Source organism: Branchiostoma floridae, chromosome 2 (assembly GCF_000003815.2).
Source record: "Branchiostoma floridae strain S238N-H82 chromosome 2, Bfl_VNyyK, whole genome shotgun sequence".
Classification (NCBI taxonomy): Eukaryota; Metazoa; Chordata; class Leptocardii; order Amphioxiformes; family Branchiostomatidae; genus Branchiostoma; species Branchiostoma floridae.
In genome coordinates, this window is record NC_049980.1 from 9,965,524 (window position 1) to 9,980,761 (window position 15,238).

The 15,238-nt window shown below is 41.6% G+C and overlaps 3 protein-coding genes across 3 annotated transcripts in view; 2 read left to right on the forward strand and 1 right to left on the reverse strand.

Moving 5' to 3' along the window:
• The first annotated feature begins 5,669 nt into the window (after window positions 1–5,669).
• LOC118409355 (uncharacterized protein C3orf38 homolog) lies at window positions 5,670–9,148 on the forward strand. The gene is made up of 3 exons (XM_035810322.1): window positions 5,670–5,871; window positions 6,639–6,841; window positions 7,215–9,148. Exons 1-3 carry the CDS (start codon window positions 5,751–5,753, stop codon window positions 7,740–7,742), a joined length of 852 nt encoding a protein of 283 aa, XP_035666215.1. The 5' UTR covers window positions 5,670–5,750; the 3' UTR covers window positions 7,743–9,148.
• On the reverse strand, window positions 8,967–11,944 carry LOC118409356 (U6 snRNA-associated Sm-like protein LSm6). The gene is made up of 5 exons (XM_035810323.1): window positions 11,864–11,944; window positions 11,525–11,600; window positions 10,811–10,906; window positions 10,119–10,232; window positions 8,967–9,404 (listed from the first exon to the last, which is right to left on the reverse strand). Exons 3-5 carry the CDS (start codon window positions 10,899–10,901, stop codon window positions 9,364–9,366), a joined length of 246 nt encoding a protein of 81 aa, XP_035666216.1. The 5' UTR covers window positions 10,902–10,906; window positions 11,525–11,600; window positions 11,864–11,944; the 3' UTR covers window positions 8,967–9,363.
• Window positions 11,945–11,996: 52 nt separating this feature from the next.
• LOC118409354 (peroxisomal multifunctional enzyme type 2-like) overlaps window positions 11,997–15,238 on the forward strand; it is a gene marked incomplete in the record, with an annotated part of 22,965 nt that continues 19,723 nt past the window's right edge. Inside the window, 9 exon segments of the mRNA XM_035810321.1 lie at window positions 11,997–12,140; window positions 12,988–13,041; window positions 13,199–13,306; window positions 13,462–13,521; window positions 13,824–13,845; window positions 14,097–14,143; window positions 14,268–14,352; window positions 14,858–14,922; window positions 15,184–15,220. Coding sequence (XP_035666214.1) covers window positions 12,083–12,140; window positions 12,988–13,041; window positions 13,199–13,306; window positions 13,462–13,521; window positions 13,824–13,845; window positions 14,097–14,143; window positions 14,268–14,352; window positions 14,858–14,922; window positions 15,184–15,220 — 536 coding nt within the window.

Consider the following 15,238-nt stretch of genomic DNA (forward strand, 5'->3'; position numbering starts at 1 on the left):
CCCTTTAGCTGTTGTGTGTCACCTTCTGCTGATGGAAGTGAAGGCTGGTACTCTCCCTCCAGCTGCTGTGTGTCACCTTCTGCTGATGGAAGTGAAGGCTGGTTCTCCCCGTTCAGCTGTTGTGTGTCACCTTCTGCTGATGGAGGAGAAGGCTGGTACTCTCCCTTCAGCTGCTGTGTGTGGTACTCTCCCTCATGTGCAGTGGAAGCCTCCGATGTTGGAGGAGAGAGTTGGTACCCTACCTCTACCTGTGCAGTGGCAGCTTCTGCTGATGGTTATGAAAACTGGTAGTCTAAGTCTAACTCCACAGGTGTTGTGAGAGGCTGGTGCTTGTTCTTCTCTAGTATGGTAGGTGATCTTGCCTTTGTTGGCACTTCATTCATAGTAGGGTTGGGCATAGAGGTAGCATGGAGTATGTGCATGATCTTGGTTGACTGATGAGGTGTCATTCGGGTATCGGTTACTAGTCTGGGGCATGGCACGTTGTTGGTAAAGACACTGTGTATGCATGGCGTCGATTGCGTTGTGGATGGAGAATAGTTCGAGGTGTATCCATCAGAAAGTTGAATCTGATGTTTACTGAAGTTGATGATTAAACTGTTGGATTCCAAGAAAGAAGTTCCGGCTACAATAGGTTCGGCGAGGTCGTCAACCACGAAAGCATCAAATTTCAGAGGGACTTTCTCCCTGTAGAACGTAGTAGAGCACTCACCTATGACGGAGAGTCGCCGCCCATCTGCTTGGATTGACTTGAGATTTGCTGCGTGTTGCGATTTACGGACGGGTACATTCAGACGCTGTGCTTCGGCAGCTCGGATCAAGCTTGTTTCGGCTCCCGACTTTAAGTTGATCCTGATTGCGTGCCCCTCATGGAAGGCATCCAAGCGAGGTAAAGCACGAACGCTGACTCCCCTCGCCTGCGCACGTGGGGAATCCCCGACGTTGTCAGGACGTTGGTGGGGAGGGCGAGGGTACGATTTCTCTTCGCCTGACAAGAAAGGACAAGTGCTAAGGACGTGGTTGACATATGGGACAGATCTTCTTAGGTCCTCGTTTCCTCGGGTGTGATCTTGATGGACCCGGGGTAGAAAAGTGTGGAAGTTGAGTCGGTGTGGAACACCATTCATAAGGTCCCGGATGTTGACTCGCCATGACATGTGCGGACTTGCTATTCTGCCCTTTTCCCCGGTCGTCGTTGCGCGTTATTTACCTGGTTGCGTGGCATCCAAGCTTCTTGGTGCGTGTGTGGGTTCTAGGAGACCAACCGGTGCCACCACGCCAATAGGGAACACGTACGGTGACGACTCAAGGATGACAGTGAGCGCATAGTCAGGAGCACAATCTATTTGGCAACATCTAGATGGAACCCATAATGATGAACAACCGGACCCTACCACTAGTTGCATGGGGGTGGTCCAAACCTCTTATAACATTAACACTATACAATAGTGGCGTTGCGCAATTCCATGCCACCTGAATGAAACCTTTGAAACCAAAGAATTCTAAAAAGCAAGATACACCGTCACGAATAGTAAAATGAAAACTGTATATGCAGACAAGTCGTCCATCTTGATATTTTCCTCGTTGGCTTCTCGGGTCCAAAATATAACTAATAATACTGTGCTGTCAATTTATAAATATACACGACAACTACGTTTTCGCAAATATCTCAACACACTTAGGATATGTCGAAAAAGACCCACCGGTGCTAAATAGGTCACATGGTTCCTTGTGTTGTTGTTGTCGCAAATCCAGCGATGTCCAGCATTACAACAAGCTCCTCGGAGGTGGTGGGGTGGCGGGAACGTCTTAATACGTCGTACAAGAAATTGTTGGCGTTGGTCTGCATGATGTGGGCAACGTACGGAAGGATGCCTTTGTGTTATCCAAAATAATGAAGCCCTTGGTTGCGCCGAGGATGTCGCCACCGCCGTATGCAGGTAGCCAACAATCAGTAATTCCAGTGCATTTCCAAGTCTGTCTTCGGAAACAACGGACACATCGAAGGGAGACATTACCGTTCATGAAAAGGAACAGAAATGAGACAGTAAACAAATATCAGGCCTGATTGTGGGAACCCCAAACGTTGTGTCAGACAGTATCAGCTTTCTCTGCTCCGGGGTCATCGGGTTATCGGGGTCATCAGAGAAATCCGGGTTTTGTCACGTTTTCAATTAAGCGGCAAAATAGCAAGGTGTCAGGTTCACACGCTTCCTGTCAATCATCCAAACTGTCATTTGGTTTGATTTCCTCTATCTTTTAACTGTCCCGTGTTCTGTGAAATAGGTGGGGGTTGTGATTTTAATGAAACGTAGACTTTTGGTGATCTACTCATTGGCAAACGCTCGGACAAATTGTGGCAACAGTTTGAAATAAACTTTCTTTCGGTCTCGTCGTGAAGACTGCGTTCAGTATGCTATACTTAAACAGTCTACCGTGGACAAATAGAGTTTTATAACGACCTCTTTCTATCTCTAATGGATAAGCGCTTATTCTTAACTTAAAGCGCTTAGATATGGCGGATCTTTATTCGAACTCAGGTAATTTTCCATCGAATATATATTTGGACTTGAAACCTTAAAGGGCATATTGGCTTACCGTGATTTGTAGACGATTTGCAAAAGAATGTTTGACGTACATATCAGTAAGTCCTCCTTTAATTAACAATGTACATATATTTTCATTGCCTACAGGGTAATTGGTGTTCCATAAGAAGGAATATCACTCGGAAAGTTGGAGTAACCAGCTCTTCTTGCAATTATTTCACATATTGTATTGTTGACACAGTAAAACGTTCACCTGTAAGGGATGTGTGTGGATGTCCAGTTGCTTCAGTCTCAGCCAATACTTAAGTACAAGAACACTGATACTTCCATATCTATTTGGAATACCCCCAGTTTTGCCCTACTAGCTAGGTTACACGAATTTCTGTGTGCACTAAGGATCGGTGTTTTTACAAAAGCAGTTCTATATGTTAATATTTCAACAGGGCAATAGTCATTTGAGTGAACTTTGCTGGGGCTAGCCCTTTGTAATAGCCATAGGCTAGTTGGGCAGCCCTGGCTGTGTGTTCGGTGCAGCCAAACCAATAAATAAATAAGTGAACTTTGCCTCAGATCTCAACAGCATTTATAGACTTGATATATGCATTGTCATGTTTAAGTAGGGCCTTAGAGGATAACAAAGTCTACATGAGGGTTTTGATACCGAAAGCGGCTTTCTGTGCCTTTCAAGACAGTTGATTTAGCTAAAGAATAACTGCCTGACGAGGACAGGCCTGGATAAAGAGCGTCATTTGGAAACTTGATGTTCCTGAAAGTCCATCCTATTTTTTTTTAAACCACCACTTTAGTTGTCTTTAGTCTTGAATCTTCCATTTCACACAAAAGACGTTATATAAGCTTGTCCAGTGTACGCAACACAAAACACGGTTCTCTACGTCTACGGCGACAGTGGTGTCGTGTCTGAACATGCACCTGCATGATCATGAGTCATGGGAAATTCCCTGACGAGGTGACGGCCCAAAACCCCCACGCCTCTACGGCGACAGTGGTGTCGTGTTTGAACATGCACCTGCATGATCATGAGTCATGGGAAATTCCCTGACGAGATGACGGCCAAAAAAACCCACGCCTCCCCACATGATCGTAAATGCGCGATTTTATTTTTACAAAAATGCATTTATGACGATTGTGAATAAAAGACATGCGGGATTTTTTTTCGAATGTCAATATGAATATGTTTTTTTTTTTTTTTTTTGCAAATGTCAATATGACGATTGTGAGTGAAAGAAATACGGGATTCTTTACGGATGCAATTACGACGACTTTGAATTAAAGAAGTGTGGGATTTGTTACAAATGATGACGATGGTGAATGATAAAGACATGTGGGAAAGAAATGCTACTAGTTATAGCAGCACCCCAATGAGTCCACACAGTACATGTATAGTCAGGACCGTGCAACTGAACATAAAATGGACATGCCAGAGAATGATTTGTTTTTCCGGTCATTATTTTGATCGCAGCTACCAGTAGTCTACCGGAATCTGGCACCGATGATGACTAGCGTGTATGTTGGTTGACAAAGACATTGAGAAATGATTGTTTTCAATAGAAAATTTACGGGTGAGCAGTGACGCTTGTACCAAGGAGCTTCAAACTCTCCCTGCATGACAAATCCCCGGTGTGCTTATCTAAAGGTGCCCTCTCTCAGCGGCACATGCGTCACTGCGGGGTTCGTTCACTGCGTTACTGTTTTGCTATTTTCTCCGATATTTCATAATTTAGATATTGCGTAATACGTAAAAGTATGAATACGACAATATTACGCTATATTTTTAGATATTGACAGCAGAACTTGAAACAGCTAGACAAATATTAGCCTGGATGCCAGACGGCCTCCAATTTCTCGGCTCACGGGCTAACATGTATTCTCTACCAGACTGACTACGCTGGCTGTTATAGGGAGAATACTTTGCCTGGGAAGTTTTGCTACCAGAGGGTTTGGTCGGCCACGTAATCCCAACCTGATCTAACCTAATAGCGTGTACTGATTCCCCTGGCCAATTTCCCGATTTTCTTGCCGAATTTCACGATCCCTGGACCCACGTAGGAAGGTGTAGTCTAGCCAGCATGCTCCGACTAAATAAATTCTACATCAGACCCCCCCCCCCCCCCCAGTTATATTTTACAGATACGTTGATATGTTTATCTTTTTTAGCAGAAGTGTTTTTGATGCAGGTGCCTATAGAAGAGTCCATCCTCACACAGGGAGGGGCAATCGTTTAAATGCAATTCTGGACAGGATGATTATGCGAAGTCCGTTCTTTGATGAGAGGAGCAGTAATTGAACGGGTCCATTTTACATGAAAATAGCACTACAATACTCCATTACCCCGCGAGAGAGTCATTTTGCTAAATTTAATTTTAGACTGGAGTGTTTAGGCAAAGTCCATTTTATTTTAGAGAAAGTGTTTCTAAACCATAACATTTGACATATGGGTGCTGGCCAATGGAAGAGTCCATTCTCGCACAGTTAATTTTTAGCCTGATTAAATCTCGCTTAATCTGATTAAATCTCGCTGTATAGCAGCCCGCCCAACATCCACCCTTGAGGAGGGGCCAGTTACAGCCCAGCGTTGCACAGACTAAGTTAATTTTGGACTGTGGTCATTATGCAAAAGACAATTTTTGAGCAGAAGGGTTATTGAACTGGTCCACTACATTGTAGTTGTTGACATATGTCAGAAGAAAGGTCCATTCTCTTTTTAAAGATTCAGTCTACGAATTTGATGATAATGCCTTCGGAACTTCTTTGGTAAGGCTCATGCATAGTCCATTTTAACCGGAAGTGTTTTTAACGTCAATTTTAATATTCATGTTAATTTATCCCGCATAAATTACTCACACGCAAACCTGTATATATATTTGCTGGAACAGCTAATATTTAACTCTAGTTATGTCTGCACTCATGTGCACGCTGCTATTATGATGAATTCTGGGGTGTCTTACCTCTTCGAATTCACTTTGGGGCCCTTAATGTAAATCGGGATTTACATCAAGGATCCCAAAATTATTGACTTTACTAGCACTGCTAGGCGAAATACTAGTGACTAGTAGTAGGTTGTTATGCTAACTTCAAACTCCCCCTCCTATGTAATTGGTACCGCCCTTCGTCATGACCTTTGACACTCATTTCCCCAGTTGAAGTGTGTGATTGCTGTCCTTCCACTGATGATGACATGCCGGCATGCTGTCGGATAAAGAAAAGCGGTGCTTTGCAGAACTGTTGCAGCTCATCCCTCAAGACCAACTCTTGTCACTGAAGGACACGGTAACGAACAGGGCCATAGAAGTGCGAAGCAGAAATGGTAAGACGACAGGCATGGTAGATTTGTCTAGCTATGCACCCCTCCCCCTTCACACTTCCGGGTACTAACCTGGTCGAAACATGGGCAAAGTCATTAGACAAAAATAACGGTAGGGGGTGGGGTAGAAGAGGCTGTATTTGAGGGGAGAATTCAAGCATCTGCATTTGAACTAGGGTAGGGTTTATGCAATTTTGTGTCCGGGGGGTTGGGTCAGAAGTAGGATTGGGACCTCTTCCACCCCCCTTCTTTGAAATGAATAATCCTTGAAACAGCCCATTGGGAACTCTATGCTATGAGGTGTGTGCAAATTTGTAGCTATTCTACCCTCCCCCATTTTTTTCATTTTTCAACAGCTACTTGAATAGCTCAATAGAAAATGACAATTATAAGTTTCTGTTTCTCTAGCTATGTACATACAGGAATGAACTGTTGATAAGAAGCACATGAACATCAGGATGAATCTTCATTGTCTTATAAAAGAAATAATGCTACATTTAGATTACTGTTATTGGTGTTGCTATTTCCTCTTGACAAGTATTATGTGCAATTTTAATATTAACTTGTATATCAATGTCACAGTACTTTGTATGGATATAAAAGGTAGAATGTCTTCTGATTTGATGAGGAAGCCTGTGGTGCAAAGTCAACTGTAGCCCTGTTCTGTGCTGGAAATTGCTTTTATTTTTTTTGTGTTCGTAAGGTTTGGACAAGTAGACTAGGAGTGACAATAATGACTGTAACTCATGTGTTATACTATATGTCCACAGAGGCTGTCCGTGCCATTGTGTCCTACTCAGAGTCACCAGAACAACTCCTGAAGAGAAGGAAGATCAAGAGAGACTTACTGTTCCAGTACCTTGCCAGGAATAATGTCATCATCACACCAACCGCAAGCAAGACAGACCTGATCCAGAGAGTACTGCAGTTCTGGGGGATTGAGGTGGCCAGAAATGTGCAATGGGAGGATGAGGTAGACATTCTTTCTGTAATTCCTTAAGTTTTTATTTGATTACCAAACATACATTGATAGCTTGGCTAAGATTGGTAAGACACAGAAAAAACTGTCACTCAATCAGGGGTCAATCAAGTGAGGGTTCCACTAGCCTGGAGTCTAGCCTCATTCTAAGCTTCCATGAGCAAAGAAGGCTGGACTCCAGGCTAGGGTTCTTCCTAACAAATTATCAGCACCCTGGCAAGAGATGAGATGTAATTATGGTAGAAGTAACGAAGATGTGACTTTTTGGACATATAGCTCACAGGATAAGTTGTGATCATGCAATTGATTCCATATTTTTAAGCTCTACCTATTAGAGTAACATACATATGAATTGATTTGATTCCAGGAGGACAAAAGGGTATCTGCACAAGTCAAACCTAAAGACGAGATTCAGCTGCTAGCAGAACAGTTCTGTACCTGGTTCTTCAACCTTCTCAACTCCCATCATCCTTTGAAGAACAGCCCTGTGGAAGGGTGGGGTCCTCAGCACTTCTGGGCCGACACCCAGCTCAAGATGGAGTACCACACCCCTGATCTGCACCAGGAACAGTACCAAGGGGCTGACCTGGTCAGCCAGAGACTTCTGGCCATCGTAAGGGATGACCTGCTGATATTCAACCCCAACATAGCAGCTGACGGTGTGAAGGGAAAGAAAGATCCACACGGTTTGGTGGCAGTCTTGGTTTGTGGTACAGTGCATCGACAAGAGAGATGCCTAGGCATGTTCGAACAGTGCTTCTGTCTTGTCAGCGATCCAGACAAGCACAACAACTACAAGATCAAGTCTACAAACTTGAGGATTCGTGGGAGGGAAGTCATGGGTATTCCCAGACTTGAAGCTGGAAGTGATGAGCTACTTCCAATAACTGCTTAGTCTTATGGAATCTCACATAAATGTTAGTGAGACATAACTGATTTACAGTTTTGATGTTTGTCTTTTCTGAGGCGTTGTTATCATTTATTGATAGGCTTTAAAGATAGTGCAAATTTGGCAACTTTGTGGCATCTGTTGGCATAACAGCCATGTGTTTGGCCCAGAACCCAAGAGGTCCTGGGTCTGAATTCTGTCATGTCACCTATCTTGTGCCCTCGGGATAGACACTTTGCATGACTTTCCTCAGGTAAAAATGAGTACCGAACTTTGGTTGGGGCCCTCCCTTTGATAGAACGTTTAATAGAGAAATCTTTATTGACGCGACAAAAGTACAGCGACTTTCGTAAGGTCTTACATGTATAACAACTACTTACAGTACAGCTAAACGGACATATATGGATATCTATAGGTATGAATGTACGTTAAATGTAAGTTAAATGTAGGTCATGTGTTTGTGGAAAGCCTGACCACAAACAAGAAACCATCACACTTATTGAAAAGAGTATATGTCTAGAGCTCTCAGACTGATTGGTTTTTAAGCAAGTAATAAGATAAAAGAAATTGGATGCTACCAACAACTTTTGCAGTCTACATGTCGTAGTATTTCTGCAATTGTGAAATTCATGTGTGCATAAATTAAGTTGTTACAGCTGTCAGGACTTTTTTTTTGCTAGATGCAAATTGCTACTGTTTGTTAGTTGTTATTGTTACCCTACAATAGAGACAATACATTGATCTTCAGTCAGTATTTGTTTTGTATTACAGGTCAGTTTCAATTTATTGTCAGTGTATTTGGAATTCTGTCAGTTGGTACTGTTGTATATTTTTATGTACTTCTAAAGAAGGCTATAAGAAGAATTTTCAGACAAAGATGTTTTCTTTAATCCTGATGATATTTGTCATTCAGCAATTATTTTGTTATCTACAAGTTACTTATGTAGAAGAAAGTTATTCTTTTCAAAGAGTTTGAAATATGAGTTTTCTTCATCTACAAGACACATACAGGAGTTGGCGCTTTAATGTAAGTTTACAGTGGAATTCGATCACATTGGTTCCATCTGTAATTTCTATACATTCAAGTAGTTACAATGTAGTCTACATAATGTACAGATCTGTGGTGACCAATGTAAGTCAAGTGGTGCTGGGGAGGTACATGGATATTGAAGTGTAATAATACCAGATTAATTCCTCTATAATAGCAACAAATAATTAAGGAACATCAAGTCAGAAGAAAAGAAGTGCTTTTATTTTGCACCACCAATGGTACAATACATAAAACAAAGGAGTACAAAATTTGACCAAGGAGCTTTCATCCAGCTGACAGCATGTATGTACTCAAATGATAATACAATGTATTTCCATAGTCCCAATTCTCATCAATATAGCTTGCTACAAAGTAATCTTAGGATGAGTCAATACAGTTTGCTACAAAGAAATCTTAGAAAAAAACAATAAAATGGTATCTACAAAGAACTCAAGTTAATCCTTATCCTTAAATCACTGTCAGCTCTCTTAGAACATATTGACAATAACAAACAAAGAATGTAGATGTATATCATAGACCAGAATACTTCAGTATATCAAAAATAAAACAGGTCTCTGCAAAGATGCAGTGCTTGGACTATGCACGTCTTACAGCTTTCTGTGTACTGATGTACAGGACTGAAACAAGAAAAAAAAAGAAACACTTTAATCACATTGCAAAACTCCTTGACAAAACTTATTGTTTGTACATCTGACTGCTGCCTATCCTGCGTCAGGGACTCCAGCAGCAGTATAATCAAACAACGGATAGTGAGTGAGTTATACTGCTGAATAGGTATCATTAGATATAAGATTGCAACCCTACTTTTAACACTTAAATTGTCACTAATGACTTTATTGTTTGTTGTAGCTCCATATATCCTTCTTTCATCCAAAAAGAATTATTGTTCAACATTTTGCTTAAAAAAGCTTTCCATATTATATACAGGACCAGGGTTGGACAAGTTTTCTGAAATTCACTTGTCCTATCAGGCAAGTAGTACTGTACATAAAAAATTTGCTTGCCAAACCAACTTTTCACATTCCCAAAATTTGAATAACATTCTAAAAATGTTTTTTTCACTTCCAGTATGGTACTCTTTTATTATTAGCTTTCTTTTTCTATGTTGACCAATGCTTGTTGCCATGATCATGACAGTGAAAGGTAACAAGTATATCAAAACCTCACTCATGGAAAAATCTTACTTGTTCGATCGGGGAAGTGGGGTAGGACATGCACTTGCCCTGGACAATCGGGCTAGTGGACTTGTCCAACCCTGAGGGCTTTATAGCTATATGGAATATTATATTTGCATGTACTTTTACAATTGTGCATAAATTTTTTGTACCTACCATTGTTCCCCCTGATGAATGCATCGCCATATTTGTTTTTGAGCTGCCCGTTGACGTACTCCTCAGTCTGCTCCAGAGCTATGTTCATGTAGCCATCTAGGCAAGCCAGAACTCCTGCAATGCAAGATGATGGGTTACAAATTGGAGATTAGGGTTAGCAATGCAGAGCAACACTGTTCAGTTCAGAAGTCTGAAAGACAGGGAACAACGGACGCTACACAGGATAGGGAGCGTGAGTGAGTTTTGCCACCATTTTTCTATTATAGAACTTACTTAGCCTGATAAATCACGCATATTATAGCAGCCTGCCCAACATCCAACGGGCTCCCTTGAAGGCCAGATACAAGACGGCAGAGTTTGCCTGAAACAGACAACTTTCTGGCTACAGTAGATCTAATTCAGTAATTGGAATTTTATGTACATTTTTGTGTACTATACATTGCACACAAAGATGATAAAATGGATGTTTTTCCCTAGAACTATTATATAGCATAACTTTGCTAAAGAGTGGGTCAAACCAAGTGGACCAGGCAAGGGCATCCTCAACAGATAGCAAAGGCTAGGGGTGACAGGTTGTTCAGTGTGATATAACCAGCTGCTGCCGCCCTGCATTCCTGCAAATCTGGGGTGCACAGAAGGGCGGATCTGCTGGCTATACAGGTACAGAAAGGATGCATATGAGATACACATACCTCTGTAATCTACACCTGAGTTCAGCTTGACCACCACCGGCCTGCCTATGATCTGCTTCAGGAAGTCGCTAGGTGTCTGCTTTCTGGACATGACGGCTGTGGAAGTGATGTCGTGATGATCGGTTAGAAAAGCAAAACTAAGTGATATGCTTGTATAAGGATGACAGGGCGTCCCTTCAGGTCGAACCAGAACACAATATATCGTCAAAAACAGTGAACAAGCCGCTAGACAAAGGACGTTAAAATAAACCTGCTTGGAGATATACCAAATGATGCTGACCGACCAAAAGGCAACGACATTAATGACCTGTTCCACAATTCTAAGAAGATTTATGTGATTTCTGAAAAATGACATTACCCATAAACAATGTGCATCTTACAAATATAAAAGGGCAGAAGGCATGCCAAACTAGATAACGATGCAGCAAAGGGATTGTCCTGAAACACAGCTGCGAAAGCCTGAACATGACCAACTACACGTACAATAATCTGTCATCAGGAGATTCTCCTTACATTTATTAATAGGTTACAAGATTTTGCCATTCTTTTGCAAATATTATTCACACTTTTTGTGTGCCCCCCTTCCCCCAGCAAACACACAACCACACAAAATTTCCCACTTGATCGCCATACTCAGTGCATACATCAACATGTTTCCAAAAACATATCCTTGATACTAATTCAATCCTACCAAATGGAGAAAATAGTGCTTACATGGCGCAAGGTGTCCAAATTAAGCGGGATAAAACTAAACTGGACTGCAACAAAGCTGGAGAAGCATGGATAGCAGAGCACGTCACCGGAACGTACTGCGCCTGCGCGAAAAGTATAGACATGCTAAACCTTGCTAAACCCCCGGTTTACTAAAGGGCCGCATCTAAGAAAGTACGTGCGTATATAAGGGTAAAATCCCGTGTACGTTTTACATTAAACCATGTCTCTAACATATACTGTGCAACAAGCGGGATTTCAATGCAACGTTGACCAAACCAAGCCCCAAAACACCAGGGTTCGCGCAGGCGCAGTACGTTCCGGTGACGTGCTGGATAGCAGCCACCTCTGACCTATTTCAGACTGTACCAAAAAATATAGGTGCTCTCTAATGGTATTTCCAGAAAACTTGAAAGTAACATAGTGGATGATCTCATCTCAAAACAGAAAAAGTTGTAGATATCTGAAGTTATGATTTTCTTTGCAGGCAGCACTTTGAATCTGAATTTTAGGAATGTCTGATTTTACGCGCCACCCCTTCTTTCTTTGGTATCATCCATCATGGCGGGTGAGCTGCGTTTTGATGGTCGAGTCGTTCTCATCACGGGCGCCGGGAACGGTAAGTCGGAAATATCAGGGAATTTTCATAATTTCTACTGATCAAACATCAACACAAGTTCAAGTTGAGCTGTTAGAATGGTTGTCCTCGCAAGTGTGGCCTGGTGAAAGGCGCGGAGTCGGTCCAACTTGCACCTGCTGCACCTCGAAAAAGTTGGAGCAAAGTTCACTGACACTACGGTTAATCACGCGACTTATATATAACGTTAGTAGCTAGTAAGCTACACGTTTGCTACTCGTGTTTTCCTTAACTAATCTCTGTGGATTTACTGTGCTGTTCAATCGTGTAATATGATACATTTAGATACACAGATAGCATATATGTAAAAATGCCAAAGCGGTTGTCGCACATGTCGTTCACATGCTCAGAAAAAGTTTCAGATTCGTTTACAGAGGTGGGTGGGTACTTTTATGATTACATCAAATCAGAAAGGAAAGCTGTGTGTGTTTATTCAGTTACCAAAAATGTATGCATATTTTGTTGCAGACAAAAGATATCGTATTTGTGTTATGTATTGCGCATTCACCACTTTTTAACAAGTCTTTTTTCCCATGATGATTATGGTAGAAAGCCTCAGGAAAGGTCAATGACCTAAAGGGCATCAAACCTTTGTCCTTTGTGTAACAATCAATCTACTGCATATGGGCAAATACTACTAGTAGAATGTGATATGTTGAAGTACCAGCAAGGCAGTACTATTTTTTGTGGCTTTTACAATATAACTGTTCCTGTATATACAAATGTTTTAAGATCACAATTTGAATGAAGTCATCTGAATTCAATATAAAGAAAGTCTTACTTTTATATTTATACATACTAATGTCTGGCCTTTCCTTTCTATATGCAGGCATTGGTAGAGACTATGCTCTCGCCTTTGCAGAGAGGGGCGCTTCTGTTGTTGGTGAGTACTTGTATCTCTTTCTGACCTGCTGTGTTTTCTTCGATTCTTCCAGATATTCAATTTTTTTATAATTGTTTATTGTTTATTTGCACATAGATGTAATACATGAAGTGAATCAATTATATTGTTCAGATCATATGGTTTTCTTTCCTCACAGTGAATGACCTAGGAGGAAGCTTCACAGGGGAGGGTGCGAGTTCCCGCCCAGCTGATGTGGTGGTGGAAGAGATCAAGGCAAAGGGAGGGAAGGCCGTGGCCAACTATGGTGAGGGGAATCATTGCAGTTTTAGTGAAATGGCATGGAATACATTTTTTAAGCTTATGCCTATGAATTGAGGTAGCCATTTCTAAGGGACACAAATAAAACTTTTTCAAGAACAGTGTTGTAACTAATGTAAGATCATATTGTTGTCTCCATAGACTCCGTGGAGGATGGGGCCAAGGTGGTGCAGACTGCTCTGGACCATTTTGGTAGAATTGGTAAGGACTTTCAGGACATTTATACATGTATACAACATTGCTTTGTATGTGAGCCTTGCACTCATTTTTTCTAGAATTAGAATCTAGCATCTTTTTTGGTTTGTTTCCTTGTAGAAGTAAAATGCAATACATGCATCTCCAAAGAACCTGTATTTTTACGTTACGCAACATTTGTTTTAATCTTTTGATAATGATAGCCCAGCATGTGCATCGTAACCCATTTCTAAAATTCCTAATGAAACCAGTACTGTTTTATTGTAGCAGAGACTACTCTTCCAACCTATTCTCTTAATGTCTTACAGATGTAGTGATCAACAATGCAGGGTGGGTACAGTTTTCTCATGAAGTCTAGAACACAGTTCTCTTTATCAAAATTTGTCAAATTTCATTCAGCGTAATCTTTAATTCAGTTTACTACTTGAATGTAGAGAGCAGCGTTGATGTCCCTGAGTGTCAAACAAGCAAGCTTAAATGATCCTTACCTAGCAAAGATTATAGATTATTTCATATAAAACATATATTCAGCATTAAATGCTTACGCTGCCTTACAACAGAAATGTTCTTGTTTTCCACAGTATCCTTCGTGACAAGTCATTTGCAAGGATCAGTGACACAGACTGGGGTAAGTGCACCATATTTCAAGACAGCAGTTTTATACATATCAATGCCTTTCAGAACTGAAGCAGTTGTTACTGATACGTTCATAGATTTATAATCATAGACGTTAACTCTCTTGTTCTCCCCAGACTTGATCCACAGAGTCCACCTGAGAGGGTCCTTCATGGTGACCAGGGCTGCCTGGGAGCACATGAAGAAACAGAAATTTGGCAGGTGAGACTGTCACAAATGATCAATGAAATAAGCAATAGTGTTTGTGCCCCCTTTTGTGCCCATACACTCAGTATGGTCCGTACCCAAAGTAGTGCCCGTAGCCCCAGTAATCTTCGAACCCCCAGTAGTGTCCGTCCCCAAGTAGTGCCCATTCTCCAAGCAGTTTCTATACCCCCAGCAGTGTCCGTACCCCCAGTAGTGTCCGTATCCCCAGTACTGTCCTGTACAGTAATGTCCTTACCCCCAATTAGTGTCCATACCCCCAGTAGTGTCTGTACCCCCAGTAGTGTCCGTACCCCCAGTAGTGTCCGTTTCCCCAGTAGTGTCCGTACTCCCAGTAGTGTCCTGTACAGTAATGTCCTTACCCCCTAGTAGTGTCAATACCCCCAGTAGTGTCCGTACCCCCAGTACTGCCTGTAGCCCCATATTGTCCACACCCCCAGTAGATATATTTCAGCAGGGACATATGATGACAGATGTTTTTTGTTTGTTTATTTGTTTTCAGGATCATCATGACAACCTCCAGCTCTGGTATCTATGGTAACTTTGGTCAGGCCAACTACAGTGCAGGTGAGTCAACAATGGGAATGGGAAAGTGGTTGTCTAAGTTTCCTAATCAGGGACTTTATTGGGAACATTTCATAACATAGTGCAACTTTTAGAATTGTACAGTTTCTGAACAGCTTATTGATCTGGTGAGACTTAGTGGAGGTATGATATTATCACAAGTAAAGATAGTTTTATTTTTTATTTAAAAATACCACACATTTAGTTCAGAGACAAAAACTGTTGATGATCTGTGTTCTGATTGTTTTTTTTTTATTTCAACAGCAAAGCTTGGCCTTCTTGGGCTTGCCAACACCCTGAGGTGGAAGGAAAGAAGTAC

What these genes read in the sequence shown, in the direction of transcription:
- LOC118409356 (XM_035810323.1), bottom strand. Translation starts at nt 10,901, where the DNA reads ATGTCCAGAAAGCAGACACCTAGCGACTTCCTGAAGCAGATCATAGGC. An exon ending in CTCAGGTGTAGATTACAGAG is followed by an intron (nt 10,233 to 10,810) that starts GTATGTGTATCT and finishes CTTGCATTGCAG; the next exon opens with GAGTTCTGGCTTGCCTAGAT. An exon ending in ATTCATCAGGGGGAACAATG is followed by an intron (nt 9,405 to 10,118) that starts GTAGGTACAAAA and finishes TTCTTGTTTCAG; the next exon opens with TCCTGTACATCAGTACACAG.
- LOC118409355 (XM_035810322.1), top strand. Translation starts at nt 5,751, where the DNA reads ATGCTGTCGGATAAAGAAAAGCGGTGCTTTGCAGAACTGTTGCAGCTC. An exon ending in AGAAGTGCGAAGCAGAAATG is followed by an intron (nt 5,872 to 6,638) that starts GTAAGACGACAG and finishes ATATGTCCACAG; the next exon opens with AGGCTGTCCGTGCCATTGTG. An exon ending in ATGTGCAATGGGAGGATGAG is followed by an intron (nt 6,842 to 7,214) that starts GTAGACATTCTT and finishes ATTTGATTCCAG; the next exon opens with GAGGACAAAAGGGTATCTGC.